Source organism: Pipistrellus kuhlii, unplaced genomic scaffold (assembly GCF_014108245.1).
Source record: "Pipistrellus kuhlii isolate mPipKuh1 unplaced genomic scaffold, mPipKuh1.p scaffold_m20_p_14, whole genome shotgun sequence".
NCBI lineage: Eukaryota > Metazoa > Chordata > Mammalia > Chiroptera > Vespertilionidae > Pipistrellus > Pipistrellus kuhlii.
The window spans coordinates 8,726,646-8,745,169 of NW_023425449.1; the positions used below are offsets into that span (position 1 = coordinate 8,726,646).

At 35.1% G+C, this 18,524-nt stretch overlaps 1 protein-coding gene across 7 annotated transcripts in view; it reads right to left on the minus strand.

The window, feature by feature from the left end:
- RIMS2 (regulating synaptic membrane exocytosis 2) overlaps positions 1-18,524 on the minus strand; it is a 213,156-nt gene that overhangs the window by 54,048 nt on the left and 140,584 nt on the right. For 5 of the 7 annotated variants that reach the window (XM_036436629.2, XM_036436632.2, XM_036436631.2 and 2 more), the window contains one exon: positions 17,598-17,770. In XM_036436629.2, the coding sequence (XP_036292522.1) occupies positions 17,598-17,770 (173 nt within the window). Of the gene's footprint in view, positions 1-16,495; positions 16,739-17,597; positions 17,771-18,524 lie in introns of all 7 variants that reach the window. The other 2 variants (XM_045581337.1, XM_045581339.1) reach the window with 1 other exon arrangement.

Consider the following 18,524-nt stretch of genomic DNA (forward strand, 5'->3'; position numbering starts at 1 on the left):
ATAATGCTTCTAGTTTTCAAATTCTCTTAGGCTTAGGACACAGTCTCTCACAGAAAAAGTGTTATACTTGATTCTTTGGTATATAAGCAAAAAAATATGACAATTTACCTAGAGGTAAAACCTAAATTCAGGTTCTAAGCAAGTCAGACATGGGTTTCTATCCTATTTCTGTCATTTGAGAGTTCATGACCTTGATAATACTGCTTTACCTGTTTCTGAGCATTCGTGTTCTCATATGTTTATTATGTACCTTTCCATTTGAATGTAAGCTTCATGGGGCAAGAACATGGCTTCTTTTGTTCACTGTGAAATCCCAGGTTTTAAAATAATGCCTGCCACATGGTAAGGGTACAGTACTCATTGAATCAATGAGTTAATTAATCTAACAAAATCATAACTTTCCCAAGGTTGTGGTGAGGAATAAATGGAAAAAAAAAAAAGAAACATGTAAATATAACATTTAGCACATGCTAAATGTTAGCTCTTATTATTATGTATGTTTACAATTACATGGGACTTTGAGGCTTTCGTAAAAATAAACACTTAAACTTGCTAGATTTATTCGAAGCAGCTACTTGACATAAGCAGAGAAGTCAGTGGCCTCAACAAAATGGTCCTTCAGACTTCAGACATAAGTGAATAATTAAGATACAGTTGATCATTTCAAACTTGAAAAGTTGTATTTCAATGAAAATGTTTTTTTGAGATGATCTTGTTACACAGATGATTAATAATTAATAATGCATATACATTATTAATCTAATAAGTAAGTTAAACAGACATTTATTATCTACAGATACTGTAGTAAGTGCTGAATAAAACAGCTATACAGTAAAAAAACAAAACAAAACAAAACAAAACACAAAAAACAGCTATACACTTTTGGCACTAAATGATATGCCATACACAATCCGGGCAAATAAACTCACTCTGAGTTCATTGGGAAGTTCTCTGTATGTTACAGATCACCCTCCTGAAAACACTCCCAAACTTACACTTTCCTATAATGTAAGCCCCTTTCTGCCTGGAAAGAATGCTAGGTTAAGTGCTGTATTATTGCTTTCGCACTTATAAGAAGACTGGATGAAAATGCTCTGTGAGGTTAGAGACAGAATGACAGCCAATGAAGAGGCCATCAAAAAGGAATGGTGCCTTAACCTGGACACACTGTAGCCAGTGTGTTCACATGAAACATTACAGTAATATTTTCTCAAGTTTGTGTTGAAAACTAACAGCAATGATATTCAAGGCTATTATGACTTCCATTACCATTAGCCACTTTATGAAACTAACATTATTTTCATTTTCAAATGAACCTGTTCTTCATAATGAAATAATAAAGATGAACGGAGAACGAGAGTAAGCAATTTGTAAATATCGTGTCTCAAACAGACTTCTCATAGCATATGTGCAGGCCACTTCTGTTTTCTTTCAGGTGGCAAAAATCTAGACACCCCCACATTGAAATTCAACATTTTCTTTGCTTGAACATGTTACTCCACTGCACAATAATTTATCAGACATTTTTGAAAGATTACCATTATACAAAAATATCATGGCAATAACGCAATGACCTTAGCAAACTGAAAATTCAGATACCAAGATATAGTGTCATGTGGTAAGGGACCCATTCTTTCCTCTATTTATTTAGCAGTACAAGAAACTTTATCTAGATTCACACTTCAATGAATGCCTTGCTTTTATTAAATAGTTTTAAAAACTGAAGTTAAACATGAAGTGAATATTGATTTCAATAACAATAATATGGATTTGTTCTTATTTCCTTTCAATAGACTACAAGGGTGTATCGACCTAGAAATATGCATAGTCACTTTACAGTGACCTTCATGCCAAGTCCCTGCCTTACTTTTAAAAAATTCAAACATCTTTTATTCTTCATCTGCTTAAAATTCGTAACACTTTCAACTTCCCAGCTTGTCTTTCAACCGTCATAGTGACCAAACGTGGAAACACTGACGTGTTCCACCTCTTCCTGCCCCTGAGCCTCAACTGCTTGTGTGAGATCACCATCACAAGTACCTGACGACAGTGGCCCTACTCTTAGTGCTCTGACAGGAACCCCGCCTCCAGCAAACAGTCTCACCTCCATGACCAGCTTTGAGACTATCAGGACTAACCTCATCATCTATTCCCTTAACCCCTGCTCATTGCAGCCACCACACAAAACTCTGCCTTCTTAAATCTCCACTTGCTTCCCGGATTCAAATCCTCATTCTGCTCTGTGGGCAGGAAAGCCATTGTTTCCGTTTCCTTGCCTTTTCTACTCGCAACATCCCACACCCAATATATTTTACTATCGGTCTCCTCCATCAATTTTTAAGTTCCATATTTGCAGGAACCTTGTCTGCTAGTTCCATCCTACATCCCAAGCATATAGAATAGGGTCTTGTCCTTAACAAGCACTCGTTAAATATTTACTTGAATGGATAAAGTAATTCAACAAATCACCAAACCCTACTAATCGATTCTTTGCAAGTCTTGGATTTTCCCCCTTTTTGTTCCCTCTCTAGTCCAGCACCTCTCACTCACTGCTGGTGGGAATGTAAACGGGTACAGCCGCTATGGAGAAGAGTATGGAGGCTCTTAAAAAAATTAAGAATAGAGTTACCATCTGACCCACCAACCCCTCTTCAGGGTATCCCCCCCCAAATTTGAAAGTATTTATTCCCAAAGGTATTCAATGGTGTAAGAATTCCCTTAAATTATACATTTAAATATGTAAATGTATACAGATATTGGGCAGTCTGGAGGTAACCTGAAATTTGATAAGGCTGTGCAGACATCTCCGAATTCAGTACAAGAAAGGAAAAGAAAAAATTTCCCAAATAGTTAAGATATTGTTTTGTTGATTAAAGCACAAGAAAATAGTCCACATAACCAATCAATAGAGAATGCAGATTATATTGCTCATAATTATATTCTCTGAAAATTATTAAACAAAAATTATTTCAAAATATTTCCATAGAAATTTTAAAGTTCCATTACTATCCAAAGCCTTAAGCCTGCTTGAACACATTAGATTATAAGATATCCATGAAACACAGAGTATATGCCAATACACACACAGTGTGCTCATATATAATTATATAATTTAAATATTAATAGGTAGAATGTGATGAATTTTGGAAAGATGAATTAAACTGGTACAAATAAATCTAAGTTGCTAGATCAGAAAAAAGATAAAGCATGAACAGATTTCCAAAATATATTGATGTAATTTACTATACAGTGTGGGGCAAAAGTAGCTTTACAGTTGTTCAAATGAAAAATAATACAATAGCAAATAATACAAGAATAAACTGTATTTTGTGTACTGATAACTATGAATTTACTTTGCTCTACTTTGTATTTAGAATTTTTCTAAATTTACACAATGTTTCATTATACTTAAAGTAAGATAAGAAAAGCTTTTTATGATTTAAACAATAAATACAAAAAGTAAATTAGAACTACTATTTATACTTAAGTTAGACAGATAGAAAAAGGAAGGTGATTTTTAAGTCTTATCAATATTTACAAATAATGATAATACAATAAATGCCATGCTTGTTAGGATTTAAACACTTGATCGGAGTTAAAAACAAAATGGCAAATTAAATAGTATCTCCAAAATTCCAAAACTACTAACTGAAAGTATAAAATTCATTCTAGTTCACTGTGTATCATGTAAACACTGAACTAATCAACAACAGTATTTAATTTTTATCTAAAAAAATGGATTTCAGAGAGAGGAAAGAAGAGGAAAAGAGAGATAGAAACATCAATGATGAGAGAGAATCATCCATCAGCTGTTTTCTGCACAACCCCAACTGGGGATCAAGCCCAAAACCGAAGTATGTGCCCTGACTGGGAATCGAACAGTGACCTCTTTGTTCATGGTTGATGCTCAATCACTGAGCAACAATAGCCAGGCTAATTTTGAATTTTAAAGAGCTGCTTTATTAAAACTATTTTTTTAGAACCAACTAAATTTTCTAGAAATTCCCAATAAAGCTTAATTTAAGGTCCCCTTAATCCAAATAGTCATAAAATATACGAAACAGTTTACCAGATGGGCCACATTATATATTTATACTTATTTAACATTTCTATAATTAGTTCCACTCCTACATACTTAAAATCCACCTCAGCTCTTCTTTTTAGATCTGTTAAGGACTATAGAGTATTTTAGACAATTCCATATAGCATCCTATTATTTTGCTTATTACCTGAGGTAAATGAGGCAAAGATCCAGAGTTTAATTAGTTTCTAACACAGACACCTCTCTCTCTCTCTCTCTCTCTCTCTCTCTCTCTCTCTCTCTCTCTCTCTCTCTCTCTCTATTCATTAACAAGAATATTTTTACAATATAATATTCTGTCTAATAGGTTGGTATTTACATTATATAGTTAGGAAGAATGATTAAAGACTTTACTCTAGTAAAGTTAAAAATCCTAGCCTCTTTACTCAACCATCTAAAAGCATTTTTTTGTATGTAATTTTCATTATAAATATGCAAATACTGGAACCACATGATTCAGTAGACATCAAGCACTAAAGAAACTCCATCTCCTTCAATAGACAATTATCCTAACAAAGTGGAAATATGTTAATTGATCCTCAATATATTGCAAAGATGGCAGTGCCCACAGCCAATAGGAGGGAATATGCTAATTGACTGCCAGAAGAGGTGTGATGGGGGCGTCACCTTCCCCTGATGCCAGGCTGCCTCCTGGCCCTGAGGGCTCCCAGACTGTGAGAGGGGGCAGGATGGGCTGAGGGATCTCCCCTCCACGGCATGAATTTTCATGCACCGGGACTCTAGTTACTGAAATAAAAGGAAATGAGGGGTAGCTGTTATGCCTACACAATTTATTTTGCTAAAAGTCTAAGAACTTAAACACCATTATTATCTTTTAGGATTTATAATAAATTGAATGCAAATTAAAAGCATTCACTTTTGCCATTGCAGAAAAACTATTGTAAGCTATTATGTAGCAACACGCTGAGAAAATGCATCTAATTATTTTTAATTCATAAAGAAATATTGACTCACAGGTGTTCTCATAGTTAATGATGTTTAAAAATTTGCAATCCTTAATTCAGGCTTAAAAGCATCAGGGCTGAAAGGCTTTTTTATAAATTTATGTAAATGAAAATTCTAAATGATTAAAAATATCAAAACTGAAAAAAAAGCAATTGTTTCTATACAATTAGAAGGAACAATTAAAGATTTTTAGTTTATTAAGGAATATTGAGTTTTTATTCTATCATTCTCTAACACAACTCTGATGATTAAGGTGTAGATGTCTATTCCATCAATTCAGAAAAAAGGGAATTGTCAGGTTTTTCAAAATAATAATTTAGTTCTAGATCTTACTATGGTTAGCAGGAACATTAGCTATTTAAATTTATGAACAGGACTCTAAGGGGTTTAAATGCTCACAATGACTAGATTTTATTTTATTTAAAAGACTAATAAAATGCTTTATAGCACAATTTATATATTTCTTAAACAAAATAATTAACTAACCCCATCAGCATCTTTTTGTTCTTTTCTCCACTATTTAACTTACATTTTGTTGTTGTTCCCATAGCATTGTTAGAAACTTACAATGTTTTAAATTTGTGCTAAAGAGGTAAATTTTCACTATTTTGAAGATATTTGCAACCTTTCACTGCAAGATATATGATGTATTGACTTAATATCAAATTGCATAACCTCAATAAATTGCATCTAGGAAGTGAAATGCTTATATAAATGTACTAGAGATCAAGGGAATATGTGGGAATAGATACTTTTTAAAATGCTAATATAGAATTTCTCCTAGGTATGTGTTGTTGTTTTCTTAAAGGTAAATAATAATTTAAAAATGACAGCAATAATATTTTACACCCACTTGGAAAACATGAAAATTACTTTCTAGAAGTCAAATTTGATATAAATTTGAAACTATAGTATCAGAACAATTTAATTGCTAAGTACATATTCATATCTTTAACAAACTAGATTTACAATACTGCAGAACAGAAAATAGGTAAAATGAATCATAAAATAACATTTTCCTTTATTGTCTTAATTTTATTTTTATGCTAATATTTCATTATTGTACACTACACTGTGGTAGACTGTGAATAGTAATTTTTAAAAAATCATTGAATTGCTTAAATTCCTTGTAGTGACTCTCAATAAAATTGGATAGTGGGAATTATTTTTCTGTGGAAAAATATACAGAATTTGGTATCAGCACTCCAGCATTGGGGCATAAAAGCACTATGAGAAACATAGAGAACTGCACCTATTAAAGAAGAATTACCATAAGTGTATATATTAATATATCTTAACACAGTGGTTATATGTATATGTGCATTAAATATAACTTGGTTCCATTCTGAGATGACAGTTCATGGCACTACTCTCCCTTCAATCCTTTTTTCATGTTCTTAAACTTGTGAAATATATAAATACAAAGGAGTATTCAATGAAAAGATAATTATAAACCCAATACCTTTATAATCACTCCAGAGTAAGTCATTAAACTCTGAATGATAATCATTATTTTTATATGTAAAAATGCTGTATGAAGCTCACAATAGTGAGAGAGATCTAGAAGAAAAATTAACAATTTGTCCTAATATAAGGCGACAAGAGTGATTTGACTTCGGGTGTTGGGCACACAGGGCATAGAGATCTTGTAACATAAAAACCCACACCTGAAACCTATATTCATGTTGACCAATGTCATTATGGCAGTTCCTCAACACAGCCTAATCAACTTAATAAATGAATATTTTAAAAAAAAAGAGATAGAAGAATACACAATTAAATGGAAAGATATTCCATATTAATGGACTGGAAGAATCAACAGTTAAAATGGCTGCATCACCCAAACCAATATACATATTTAATGCAATCCCTATCAAAATCCCCATGTCATTTTTAAAAAAGAAATAGAATAAAAAATCACTAGACTTGTATGGAACTACAAAAGATACCAAATAGCCAAAGCAATCCTGAGAAAAAAAGAATGAAGTCAGAGGTATTACACTACCTGACTTCAAGTTATACTACAGAGCTATGACAACCAAAACAGCATGCTGTTGGCAGAAAAACAGATGCACAGACCAACGGAACAGAATTGAGAGCCCTGAAATAAAACCACAGGTATACGAGCAAATAATTTTGACAAAGGAGCCAAAAACATATAATGAAGAAAAAAAACTCTCTTCAACAAATGATACTGAGAGAATTAAAAGCCACATGCAAAAGAATGATACCAGATTACAGTTTGTTTCCTTGAATGGAAATTAATTCTAAATGGATCAAAGACCTAAATATAAGGTCTGAAACAATAAAGCACATAGAAGAAAATATAGGTACTAAACTTATGAACCTTGGTTGTAGAAAAAAAATTATGAATTTGACCCCAAAAATAAGGGAAATAAAAGCAAATAAATAAATAAATAAATAAATAAATAAATGGAATTATATTAAATTTAAAAAGGAAACCACCAACAAAACAAAAAGACAATCAATGGAATGGAAAATTATATTTGCATAATATAATCCGACAAGGGATTAATAACCAAAATATATAAGGAACTCATCATACAACTCAACTCCAAACAGGCAAACAATCCAATTTAAAAATGGAAGAGGACTAGAACAGAAACCTCTCCTAAGAAGACATTGAGACAGCCATCAGATATATGAACAGATGTCTAACTTCACTAGCTAGGAGGAAAATGCAAATCCAAAGTATCATGAGATACCCTCTCACACCTGTTAGAATGGCTATTATCAACAAGACAGGTAACAACAAGAGGAAAGGCTGTGGAGAAAAAAAGAATCCTAATTCACGGCTGGTGAACTATGAACTTGTGCAACCACTGTGGAAAAGATGATGGCGGTCCCTTCACACACTAAGGCTTGAATTACCATATGACCCAGAAACCCCTCATCAGGGTATCTATTATACCTGAAAAACTCGAAAACAAAGATATATGTACCCCTGTGTTCACTGCAGCATTATTCATGGAGCCTAAGACATGAAGAAAACCAAAGTGTCTGATAGAGGATTGGCTAAAGATGTGGCACATACACACTATGGAATACTACCGTTTCCCTGAAAATAAGACAGTGTCTTATATTAATTTTTGCTCCCAAAGATGTGCTAGGTCTTATTTTCAGGGGATGTCTTATTTTTCCATGAAGAAGAATACAGTACAAATTTATTGTTAAATGAAAATAAAGGAAATGTATTACCTGTATATGGTACGGTAGTACGGTAGTTGTCCACACAAACCAGACAAACTGTGAATCCTTCAGTATCAAGAATTTACTCATTTATTCAATGACAATCATGTCATCATCTTCTGGAACATCATCATAACAATCCAGTTCCTGAATTTCCTGGTGGATTTCTTGTGACTCCATTTCTTTCAGAATCAGTGGACCAAATCTCTCATGTTTAGCTTAGGGGGGGCCTTATTTTCGGGGGGATGCCTTATATTTTACTCAGAAGGAAACCTGTTAGTAGGTCTTATTTTCGGAGGATGTCTTATTTTCGGGGAAACACGGTAGTATGTCAGAAGGCAAGATGAAATACTACCATTTGCGACAACATAGATGGACCTTGAGAGTATTATGCTAAGTGAGATAAGTCAGTCAGAAAAAGTTAAGAACCATATGGTTTCACTCATGTGTGGGTTATAAAACTAAATAAATCCTAATTGACATTTTAAATCTATGTAATCATAAATTGCTATTTTATCCATAACAAGAGTGATTCACCAGTAACAATGAACCTGTATGGGCATCTCTGAACTAGACTTTCTGTGTAGTAACAGGATAGCATAATGAGTCATCACAAAAACAAGTTAACAGAAATTGCTAATAATGACTACATTACAAGGCCAATTACCTTCTATAAATACTTTAAAATGTATGTAAGATGTGGTATTGCAGTAGAAATAGTATGAGTTTGCTGAAAGGACCACCCTGAAAATGTGGTGACAGCAATAGCACAGTGAAAGCTCTGTTACAAAGCTACACCCTTACTGTTCATCATTCCCAACCCTTTTACTTCAATAAAACACTCAATCTGTATCTTGTCTCCACTAAAACCTGGTGCATCCCTGAACACACTGTTTCCCCCCAAAGTCCTTTCTAGTGATGAGTACTTACTCTTCTTGATAGGTTGCAATATTTCTGATTACTGGCTACTTTTTATTGAATACTAGAGGCCTGGTGCATGAAATTCATGCACTCAGGGGTCCCTCAGCCTGGCCTATGCCCTCTGGCAGTCTGGGAGCCTTAGGGGGATGTCTGACTGATTGCTTAGGCCGGCTCCCTTTATGGGAGTACACTGATCACCAGGGGACAGCTTCTGCATTGAGTGTCTGCCCCCTGGTGGTCAGTGAGCATCGATCAATCATTCTGCCATTCAGCTCATTTGCAAATTAGCCTTTTATTATATAGGATTGTTCTACTTTTTATTGAAAAGTGTAAATGTCTTTACAACTTATGACCTCTGGCTATGTCAATACATACCTCTCATTTTTTTCGCCTTTCATCTGATGACCTCACGGTTACTGACGGATTCACTAAAGTCCTTAGAAGTCTTTAGTCTTCTTTTCAATTCTCAATCTTATCACAATTCTATGAGCTTTAAATATTCATTAAGAAGACCTAACCAGCTGCCTAATAATTCCAAAATGTCTTCATCTACCTTCAGATTTAATATTTTTATCTTTATTTATTCCAATGCTCCTATCTTAGAATTTGTCAACTAAAAGAATAGCTCCACCACAAAATCTTAAATTTTAATGCCATCTTCTAACTAAAACCTCTTACACTTCTAGCATCCCAAACTGGCTTTGTTACTATATCATATAGTTTTCCAATTCTTGGATTTTCTCTATATTCTCCTTGTCTATCAATTCCTGTCCGTGCTTTTCTTCCTTCTTATCTAGAATGGACACCTGCCTAAGTATCCTCAATTTCTTTCCACTGCTATTTTTCTAACAACCTCCACATTTATCAAAACTCTCACTCCCCAACAAATGCTACAAACTGACTTCTCAGTTTCTACACTGGGTTGGCTCAGTGATGCTAGAAATGATCACACTGCTGTTATGCATTAGTGTATCTTGAAATTGTTGGTCTCCAAACTTCAGATGGATCTGCAGGACTATTTATCCATTAGCCCTTTAATTTGTCCTTTGTCAGTACTTTATTTCCTTCAGTGATTGTTACTAACCTTCAAAACAAATCTCTAATTCAACTTCCAAACTGTTATATTCTTGTCTCTTTTGTGTTTGAGAAAATTAAGACCATTAGGCAGTAATAGCCTACCTTCGAATTCCCTGACTACTAACTGATCTACTTTAATACCTGCTTTTCCTCTGATTTGAGCCAACCCATTCCTCTACGCTTCTGACTCTAGCTCATCCTCCATCTTTAGATTCTCACTCGAATAGCTGTGCCTTCAGATATTCTATTTTCAAATGTTCCTTCTCTTCAGACCACATACTTGATCAAATCTCAAATCTCTCGCTTTCAGTGATCTCATAACATGCACAGTCTACCACTTATAGAAGATAATAATGATAATTAACATTTAATCCAATAATTTTTATGAGAATAGCTTGCTTAATTATAAACTGAGAACACACAATACATAGAGAGTTCACAATTTAGGCAAACTCTTATATTTATGTGCAAAGGATAAACTTTGGACTGTAAAAAATCATTGTTTTCATGAGAAAAAGGTACTATGTGTTTTATTCATCTTTAGCACCATGGTGATGTTAAAATGTATGTAAACATTTTTTAAAAAGAGAGATAAGTAAATATTTTAGGAAAAGGTAGTTCCTAAGGAGCATTGGAATAGAAGAAAAGATGCTTAACAAACTAAACCATAACAAAATATAATTTGCATTTTATAACACTATTCTCATATTTATAATTGGGGAAACAACACAGATTATAAATCCCCCCTTTTTTTACAGAGACTTTCTTTAGAGCAATCTAAAAGATATAATTCACGTACCATAAAATTCACTCTTTGAACAATAAAATGGCAATAAATACATACCTATTAATAATCACTTTAAATGAAAATGAATTAAATTCTCCAATCAAGAAGTAGCTGAATGAATAAGAAAAATACACAGATATATATATGTACTGTCTTCAAAAGACATACTTCAGCTCAAAAGACACACACATCCTAAAATTAAGGGGATGAAAGAAAATATTTTAATGCAAATGGAAATGAAAAAAAAAAAAGCTGTGGTAGCAATACTATAGCAGACAAAACAGACTTTAAAACAAAGGCTATAATAAGAGACAAAGAAGAACATTACATAATGATAAAGGGATCATTCAAAAAGAGAATTAACCCTTGTAAACATTTATGCACCCAACATAGGAGCAACTAAATACATAAAGAAAATATTAATAAACATAAAAGGAGAAATTGACAGTAATACAATCATAGTAGGAAACTTTAACACCCCGTTGACATTAATGGATAGATCTTCTAGACAAAAAGCCAACAAGGAAACAGCAGCCTTGAATGATACACTAAACCAGATGAATTTAATTGATATTTTTTTCAGAGTTTCACCCCAAAGCAGCAGAATAAACATTTTTTCAAGTGCATACGGAACTATTTCCAGGACAGAAAACAAATTAGGATACAGAGTAAGTCTCAAAAAATTTAAGAAGACTAAAATCATATTAAGCATCATCTCTAACCATAATGGTATTAAACTAGAAATCAATTACAAGGAAAAAAATGAAAAACACAAGGAGGCTAAATAAATGTTACTAAACAATGGGTAGGTTAACAATAAAATCAACAACAACAAAAGACACAAAAAAAATACCTTGTGACAAATAAAAATGAAAAAAAAAAAAAAATAACCCCAAATATATGGGACACAGCAAATGCAGTCCTAAGAGGAAAAATCATAGCAATCCAGTCCTACCTCAAGAAACAAGAAAAATCCCAAATAAGCAATCTAACCTTACACTTAAAGGAACTACAAAAAGGACAACAAAGCCAAAAATGGGTAGAAGAAAGGAAATAATTAAGATCAAAGAGGGGGAAAAAAAGTCTAAAATAACACAAAAGATCAATGAAACCAAGAGCTGGTTCTTTGAGAAAACATGAACAAGACTGATAGACCTTCAACAAGGCTCATCAAGAAAAAGACAGAGCAGAGAGCAGTGCTGAGTAACACCAGGTTCCTTGGCACCTTCACCATCACTAGGCGACCTAAAGAATGAACGGCCATTCAAAAAATGAAACAAAAGGCAGACACGACCTTACCAACACCAAAGAAACATCCAAGCAACAAAGTGGAAAACCAGTAACCAAGATGTGGACGTTGGAATGTTTACAACTGATTATTCTTCACAAAACAAGTACAAAACGAGAATGTCAGCCAATGTTTCCAGCGGTTTTTCTGGAATGCCTACATAGAAGACAGGAGAGCAACCTCGCCAGTTTCAGCAACCCACTAGGTTTATAATTTTTCCTGTCTTGGTAATATAAATTGAAAGAAGAAATATTAATACCACCTGGAGAGAACCCCAACCAAAGAAATCTGAAATATATAGTAAGTGTCCCCCCTCCCCCCTTTTCTAGTTCATTTTGGATGCTGGTGCTAAACTTCCAAGTGTGATTTTAAAAGGAATGTTATGCTCTTCTTATTTATTTCTAGATGAGGGGAGGATAACATTTTTGCTTTCTTTTTTTTTTTTTTTTTTTAAAATATATTTTATTGATTTTGTACAGAGAGGAAGGGAAAGAGATAGAGAGTCAGAAACATCGATGAGAGAGTCATCGATCAGCTGCCTCTTGCATACCCCCTACTGGGGACATGCCCGCAACCAAGGTATGTGCCCTTGGCTGGAATCGAACCCGGGACCCTCCAGTCCCCAAGCCGACGCTCTATCCATTGAGCCAAACCGGTCTCGGCCATTTTTGCTTTTTTTTTTTTTTTTTTTTTTTAATATATATTTTATTGATTTTTTACAGAGAGAAAGGGAGAGAGATAGAGAGCTAGAAACGTCGATGAGAGAGTAACATCGACCAGCTGCCTCTTGCACACCCCCTACCGGGGATGTGCCCGCAACCAAGGTACATGCTCTTGACTGGAATCGAACCCGGGACCTTTCAGTCCGCAGACCGATGCTCTATCCACTGAGCCAAACTGGTTTCGGCCATTTTTGCTTTCTTATGTGACTCTGAAAATGTGCAGCATGAAGTTCCTCAAAAATAAAATGTTTACCCTTGGCAAGGGAGATGGGCTCAGGGTAGGGGGAGACAGGGAGGACCCAAATAAATAAAGTCAGAAATGGAAAAAGGATAAGTAACTACTGACACCACAGAAAATACTATAGAAAACAATGATATGGCTACAAATTGGGAAATCTGAAAGAAACAAACGGTTAACTCTCATGACTGAGTCAGGAAGAAATAGAAAATCTGAACAGGCCCATCACAATCAACAAAACTGAAGCAGAAATGCCTTAGAACTAAAATGTATAGAGATTGAGTTTCTTAAATTTTTTTCTTTTGTCTTATGTCTGGAAGAATGAATAAGAATCTAGTTTAATGACAAATCTACCAACGTTGTTGGGTTTGACAATGCTATACTTTTCAGTATTTGTTTTTTCTACCTTTCATTGCAAATTTAAGATCTTTTGTCAAGTGTCCTTATGAGTTTGTTCAGGTATCATGATCCATTTTTTGGATACGTAGCTACCCTTACACAGCCACCCACCAAGCCTCAGAGACTGCTTCCTTTCAGGGTTAAAAGTATGATGATGTTTCATTTTCATTTCCAATTTCAAGTTCTGTGCCTGAAGAAATTTTCTAAATAAACATTGGTTGAATGAATAATTGTTCCCTATGTCTTACCTTATTTTGTGGCCAGATTTACCACATATATTTGGTATATAATCAGCAAATGTGAACAGATATAAAATTTAAAATACAGATGTACAGAGAGTGAGAAAAATATTTTAAGTGGCAAATATAATTTCATATTTTCTAGAGTTCACCAGATCATCATGAATGATTTAGAGGCATTTTACTAGACCTATTTATATATAAGTGTATAATTACAAATAGCTAAATATGAATTTATTATTATCAACTTAGAAAAAATGTTATATTCAAGTATTTAATGAACTTTTCTGAACCTTTTTTTTTTGCTCTTCATTTCCCACATGTACATTCAGATGATATATGTTAACTTATTGTAACACAAAAACATAATTGTGGTCAATGCAATGAGATCTGGATGCTATAATGAAAATAGCAACTATAATCAATTTTGTTCACTGAAGTCACTATGTCAACTTTAAGTAGTAACAGTACTAAAAACACTTTAACTTTAAAGTCAGAAAAAAAATTCGTTTATAAAAACATGGATTACAAGTAAAAGGCATAAAACGTCCATGGTGTGTTATGGATATGATTATATTCCAATAATGTGTAAGCACATACGTGGTTGTCAGTGCTGAAACGATGTACGATCGTTTTTATTAACTACTGAAACAAAATGACACTGGGAGCACTCAAACCTACTTCCTCTCAGACTAAAGATGGTCAGTTTTATTCTAAGAAAGGAAAGCAAATGCAAGCCCCTGCGTTGCCATCACTCGTTAGTGGCACCGCCATTTTCTTAGAACAATGGCAGGGGGCATTCTTGCTGCCTTATGGGGCATGTGTCCCGGGAGAGGCCAGCCTGGCCTCCTCCAGTCTCCAGAAACATCCTGTAGTGACCGACGCTGAATACTGCGCCTAATGGCTCGAATCGCTAGGCATGCACCACCGTCTCTCCCTTTTCCCTGCACAATACTGTGCTCCCTTGCTGAAGAACATGATGAAGAAAATCATATTGAAAATGGGGAACTGAAGGTTAAATCTTCTCTGAGCCTCTGTCCACGCCAGGTGTGCCCGAAGGGTCTTTGGGCTGGAGGCAAACATCCATGGCCCGGTGTGTTTGCATTTACACAGCACACACTGAAGAAAACACAGCACAGACTCATGCTGCTCTGCTTTTGGAAGAAAGACAACTCTCTCTCTTTCCAAGGGAAAAACGGGAAAGCTTTTTTCTCTGTGAATTCATGGTGAAATTCAGGCCCACTGAATCAGAAAAATGGTCTTTAGTACCAAACTAAGGTAGTTATCAAAGTTAGATAAAAGACAAACTGAAATAAATAGCTTAGACTCAAATCACAAAATTGCTTGATTAATATTCATTATCAGGTTAATGTCTGTGATACAGAAACTCTTATAGAGCAGGTATAATTCAATATACCAAGCTGAGACAAAAAAGGATCACAGACAAACGACAGAATTGTCTACACAAGGGGTAAACATCTGTCCCGATTACCTTTCTCATTAATTGTAAGTAAAGCACAAACTGAGACTGGGCTCAGATATATTAATTGCAAAAAAACCCCCAAAAAACAAAAAACCAAAAAACTGGCTTACAATAGGGTGTCCTTATCAAGCAGACTCTGTACAAAATCAAATTGTGGACTGAATGCCAGAATCCCCAATGCCTCCAAAAGGGACATGACTTGCGATCCTGTCTCAGATCAATGTACTTGGAGAAAATAGAGAAATCTCCTCCCCAGGCTGCAGGCTGAGGTCTCTCTCTCACTGGTGCCGACCTCATTTTCCCTGCAGAGACAGCTTCGCGCTGAGTGCCTCACGTTAAGAAAAGGAAAGCGCGGTTGGCTTTATGCCTTGCTGCTTGTGTTTCCCCCTGCCTCTGCCCCCTGATCGAATCTCCTCCTCTGGCGGTTTCTCTGCCGGAATGAATTTCGAGAGCGGCCTCACCCAGGGGCCTCCCAATGACTCCTGGGGCGCCTGCCCTCCCTTTCCAGCTGTTCTGCTCTGCAATCTTCCTCGGGACTCAGATTTGACCCAGAACCCACCAGGAAACTGAGGCAAGGAGCCAGAGACTGAACAAAGCTTACCTGTCGCTATTTTTCTACTCCTTTAAGAAAATCATTTTCGGTATGTAATATTTCTTATAAAGTAGGCTAAAAGATGTCAGGCCTTTCATATCTTCTACTCAAAGGTTTTGACTCCACAGATGAGAAAGATTACAGGAAATTCATGATGAACCCCCACCCCCATCCCCACCCCCCAAAAACAAAACAAAATAAATAAAATAAAAAAACTAAAGAGAAATTTAAGTTTGATCCAGCTCATCCTAAAGAACTTGAAAACCAATGAGCCAGACTCTCAGACCCAGTGGATACAAATGAAAGACTATTTGAGAAATCTGTTTGATTTGGGTATACAATTTTTACCAACATCTCAATTAGTTGTATTAGAATATAAATAGATAAAACACAAGGAAACAAACCACATGTAAAGGGCAAAATCGTCTTCCTAGGTAGGAGAAAGGACTGCATTACTAATGGGAAATGTCTACAAAAACGAGTGTATTTTACCTGTCATCCTCTTGTGAGACTCGCCTCTGCAAATCCTCTTTATTCCTCTGATCTTTCTCTTTCCCTTGCTCATGTGTATCTGGTGTGTTTTCCTCGTCTCCTGATTCTCTGGTTTTCGCATTATTAGACGTTTTTGTAATCTCTTTCCCTTTCACATGCTCATTAATTCCTTCTTCCTTTTCGCCATGAACTACCTCTTCATGCTTATCCCCTTCTTTCCCCCCCTCTTCTACTCCCTTTGGCCTTTGAAAGCAACCCAGATGGAAGGAAGGCATGCAAATAAACACAGAAAAGGAAAGAAAAGGTAAGAAAAAATGCACACACAATTAAACGGAAAGGAAATGAACACTATGAAAACATAAGTAACAATGACATCTCCTACATGGTGAAACTTTCCCCCCCCCAGTAGACCAGAGAAGTGTGTGTGTACGCACCGCAATAACAACTGTTCTTCAGATCCCATTTTCCTGTTACAGAGTTGCATGGGAAAAAGTTCGTCTCCTCATTATTGATTTTTTTTCTTTTTATATAGAGGAGTAAAAATAATTTAGCTCAGGTGCCCACAAACTCGATGGGTATGCAAATATGAACATACATATCGCATTTATAAATTTTGAGAGGCTGAGGACTTTTCCCGTGCACTTATAACAGTTTCAGGAGCATAAGGAGTATCCCATTAAAAAAAAAAAAGTAATATTTTTCTGAATCCCTGAAATATAATCGACTGGGGGAAAAACCTTTCAAATATTACTTTTCACATTTCTTAGAACATTAAAATATTCAAATTTTCACAAAACCGTCACTTTAACGTCAATAAATGTGTAATAGAATTTAGTCTAAAATAGAAAACATTAAAAAACAACTAACAATACTATTCCAAGTAATCTAATAAGAAAGTTGTCATGCATCTATAGAATCTGCCTATGCAAAAAGTTTTGAAAGGCAGAGCCAAATATAATAAATAATAATAATATGTCCAGAGGTTCTTATTGCCCAGTGACACACATTAGCCTTCAGGAGATCTTATTACGTCTATGCAAAGAAACATAAAGACCTTGTCATATACATTCAGGATTGTTTCCTGCGAAAGCCCCTTACTCACCTGATTTTCTTGCTTCCTCTGGGCCGTTCTGATTGGACGGACATGTAGCTTGTGCTGCTGAAACGAGAAGCACTACTAGTCCTGGAAACCGCAGATATATCACTTACATCACTGTCCGAGGATTTAGTGGAAATATTATCTGCCCCTCTATGAGGATCCCATCCTGATCGGTACTGTTAACACAGATGGACAAACACGCACAAGGTGTCAGTATCGCAGCCACACAGAGCAATTACCAGCTTCTCCTATTTCAGCACTTTGTCGTCCTCAGGGAATAACTGCAGAACCCCCACTCAGTTGCACATAAAAACAAAAGTGAATGGCAATTATCCTAAAAGAAAAATTCAATTTGCGTGAAACTTTTGTTTCTTCAGCACAGGCAATTTCAGCATTTCCACCACACCCCAAGGAGGGCCATTAAAATAGTTTCTCCACAACCTCGGGGAAGGACATTTAGGTAAAATCTGGGAAATACAAACATTTGGCTTCATATCAGGGAAAATAATATTTTTATTTCTGAATAAAATTGGGGGTGGGGAGAAGGTATAGTAAAGTTGCCACTGTGACCTATAGAAAACCCATTTTCTCTTTAATCCGTTAGGCTTCATTGAAAACCTAGAGATAATACAAAATCTAACTTTTTCTAGAAAAACCAAGAGAAAAAGAGAAAGTTTAATGTTTGAAAGATTACTGGAATTTTGATGAATCCTAGGAATATTAGGGGAAAAAAATCATTATTTACAATAGTTCAATCTTCCTGGAATGAAACAATCAGTTATATGGCACAGCCAGAGTGCAGGGTATTCAAATACTCTGATAAATGAAAAGTCATCATAAATGCTTTATGTTAATGACACTAGGATATATAAAAAAACAAATAGTAGACTCTGGTGTCTGGATAACCGGGAGTAAGGATCACCTCTTACT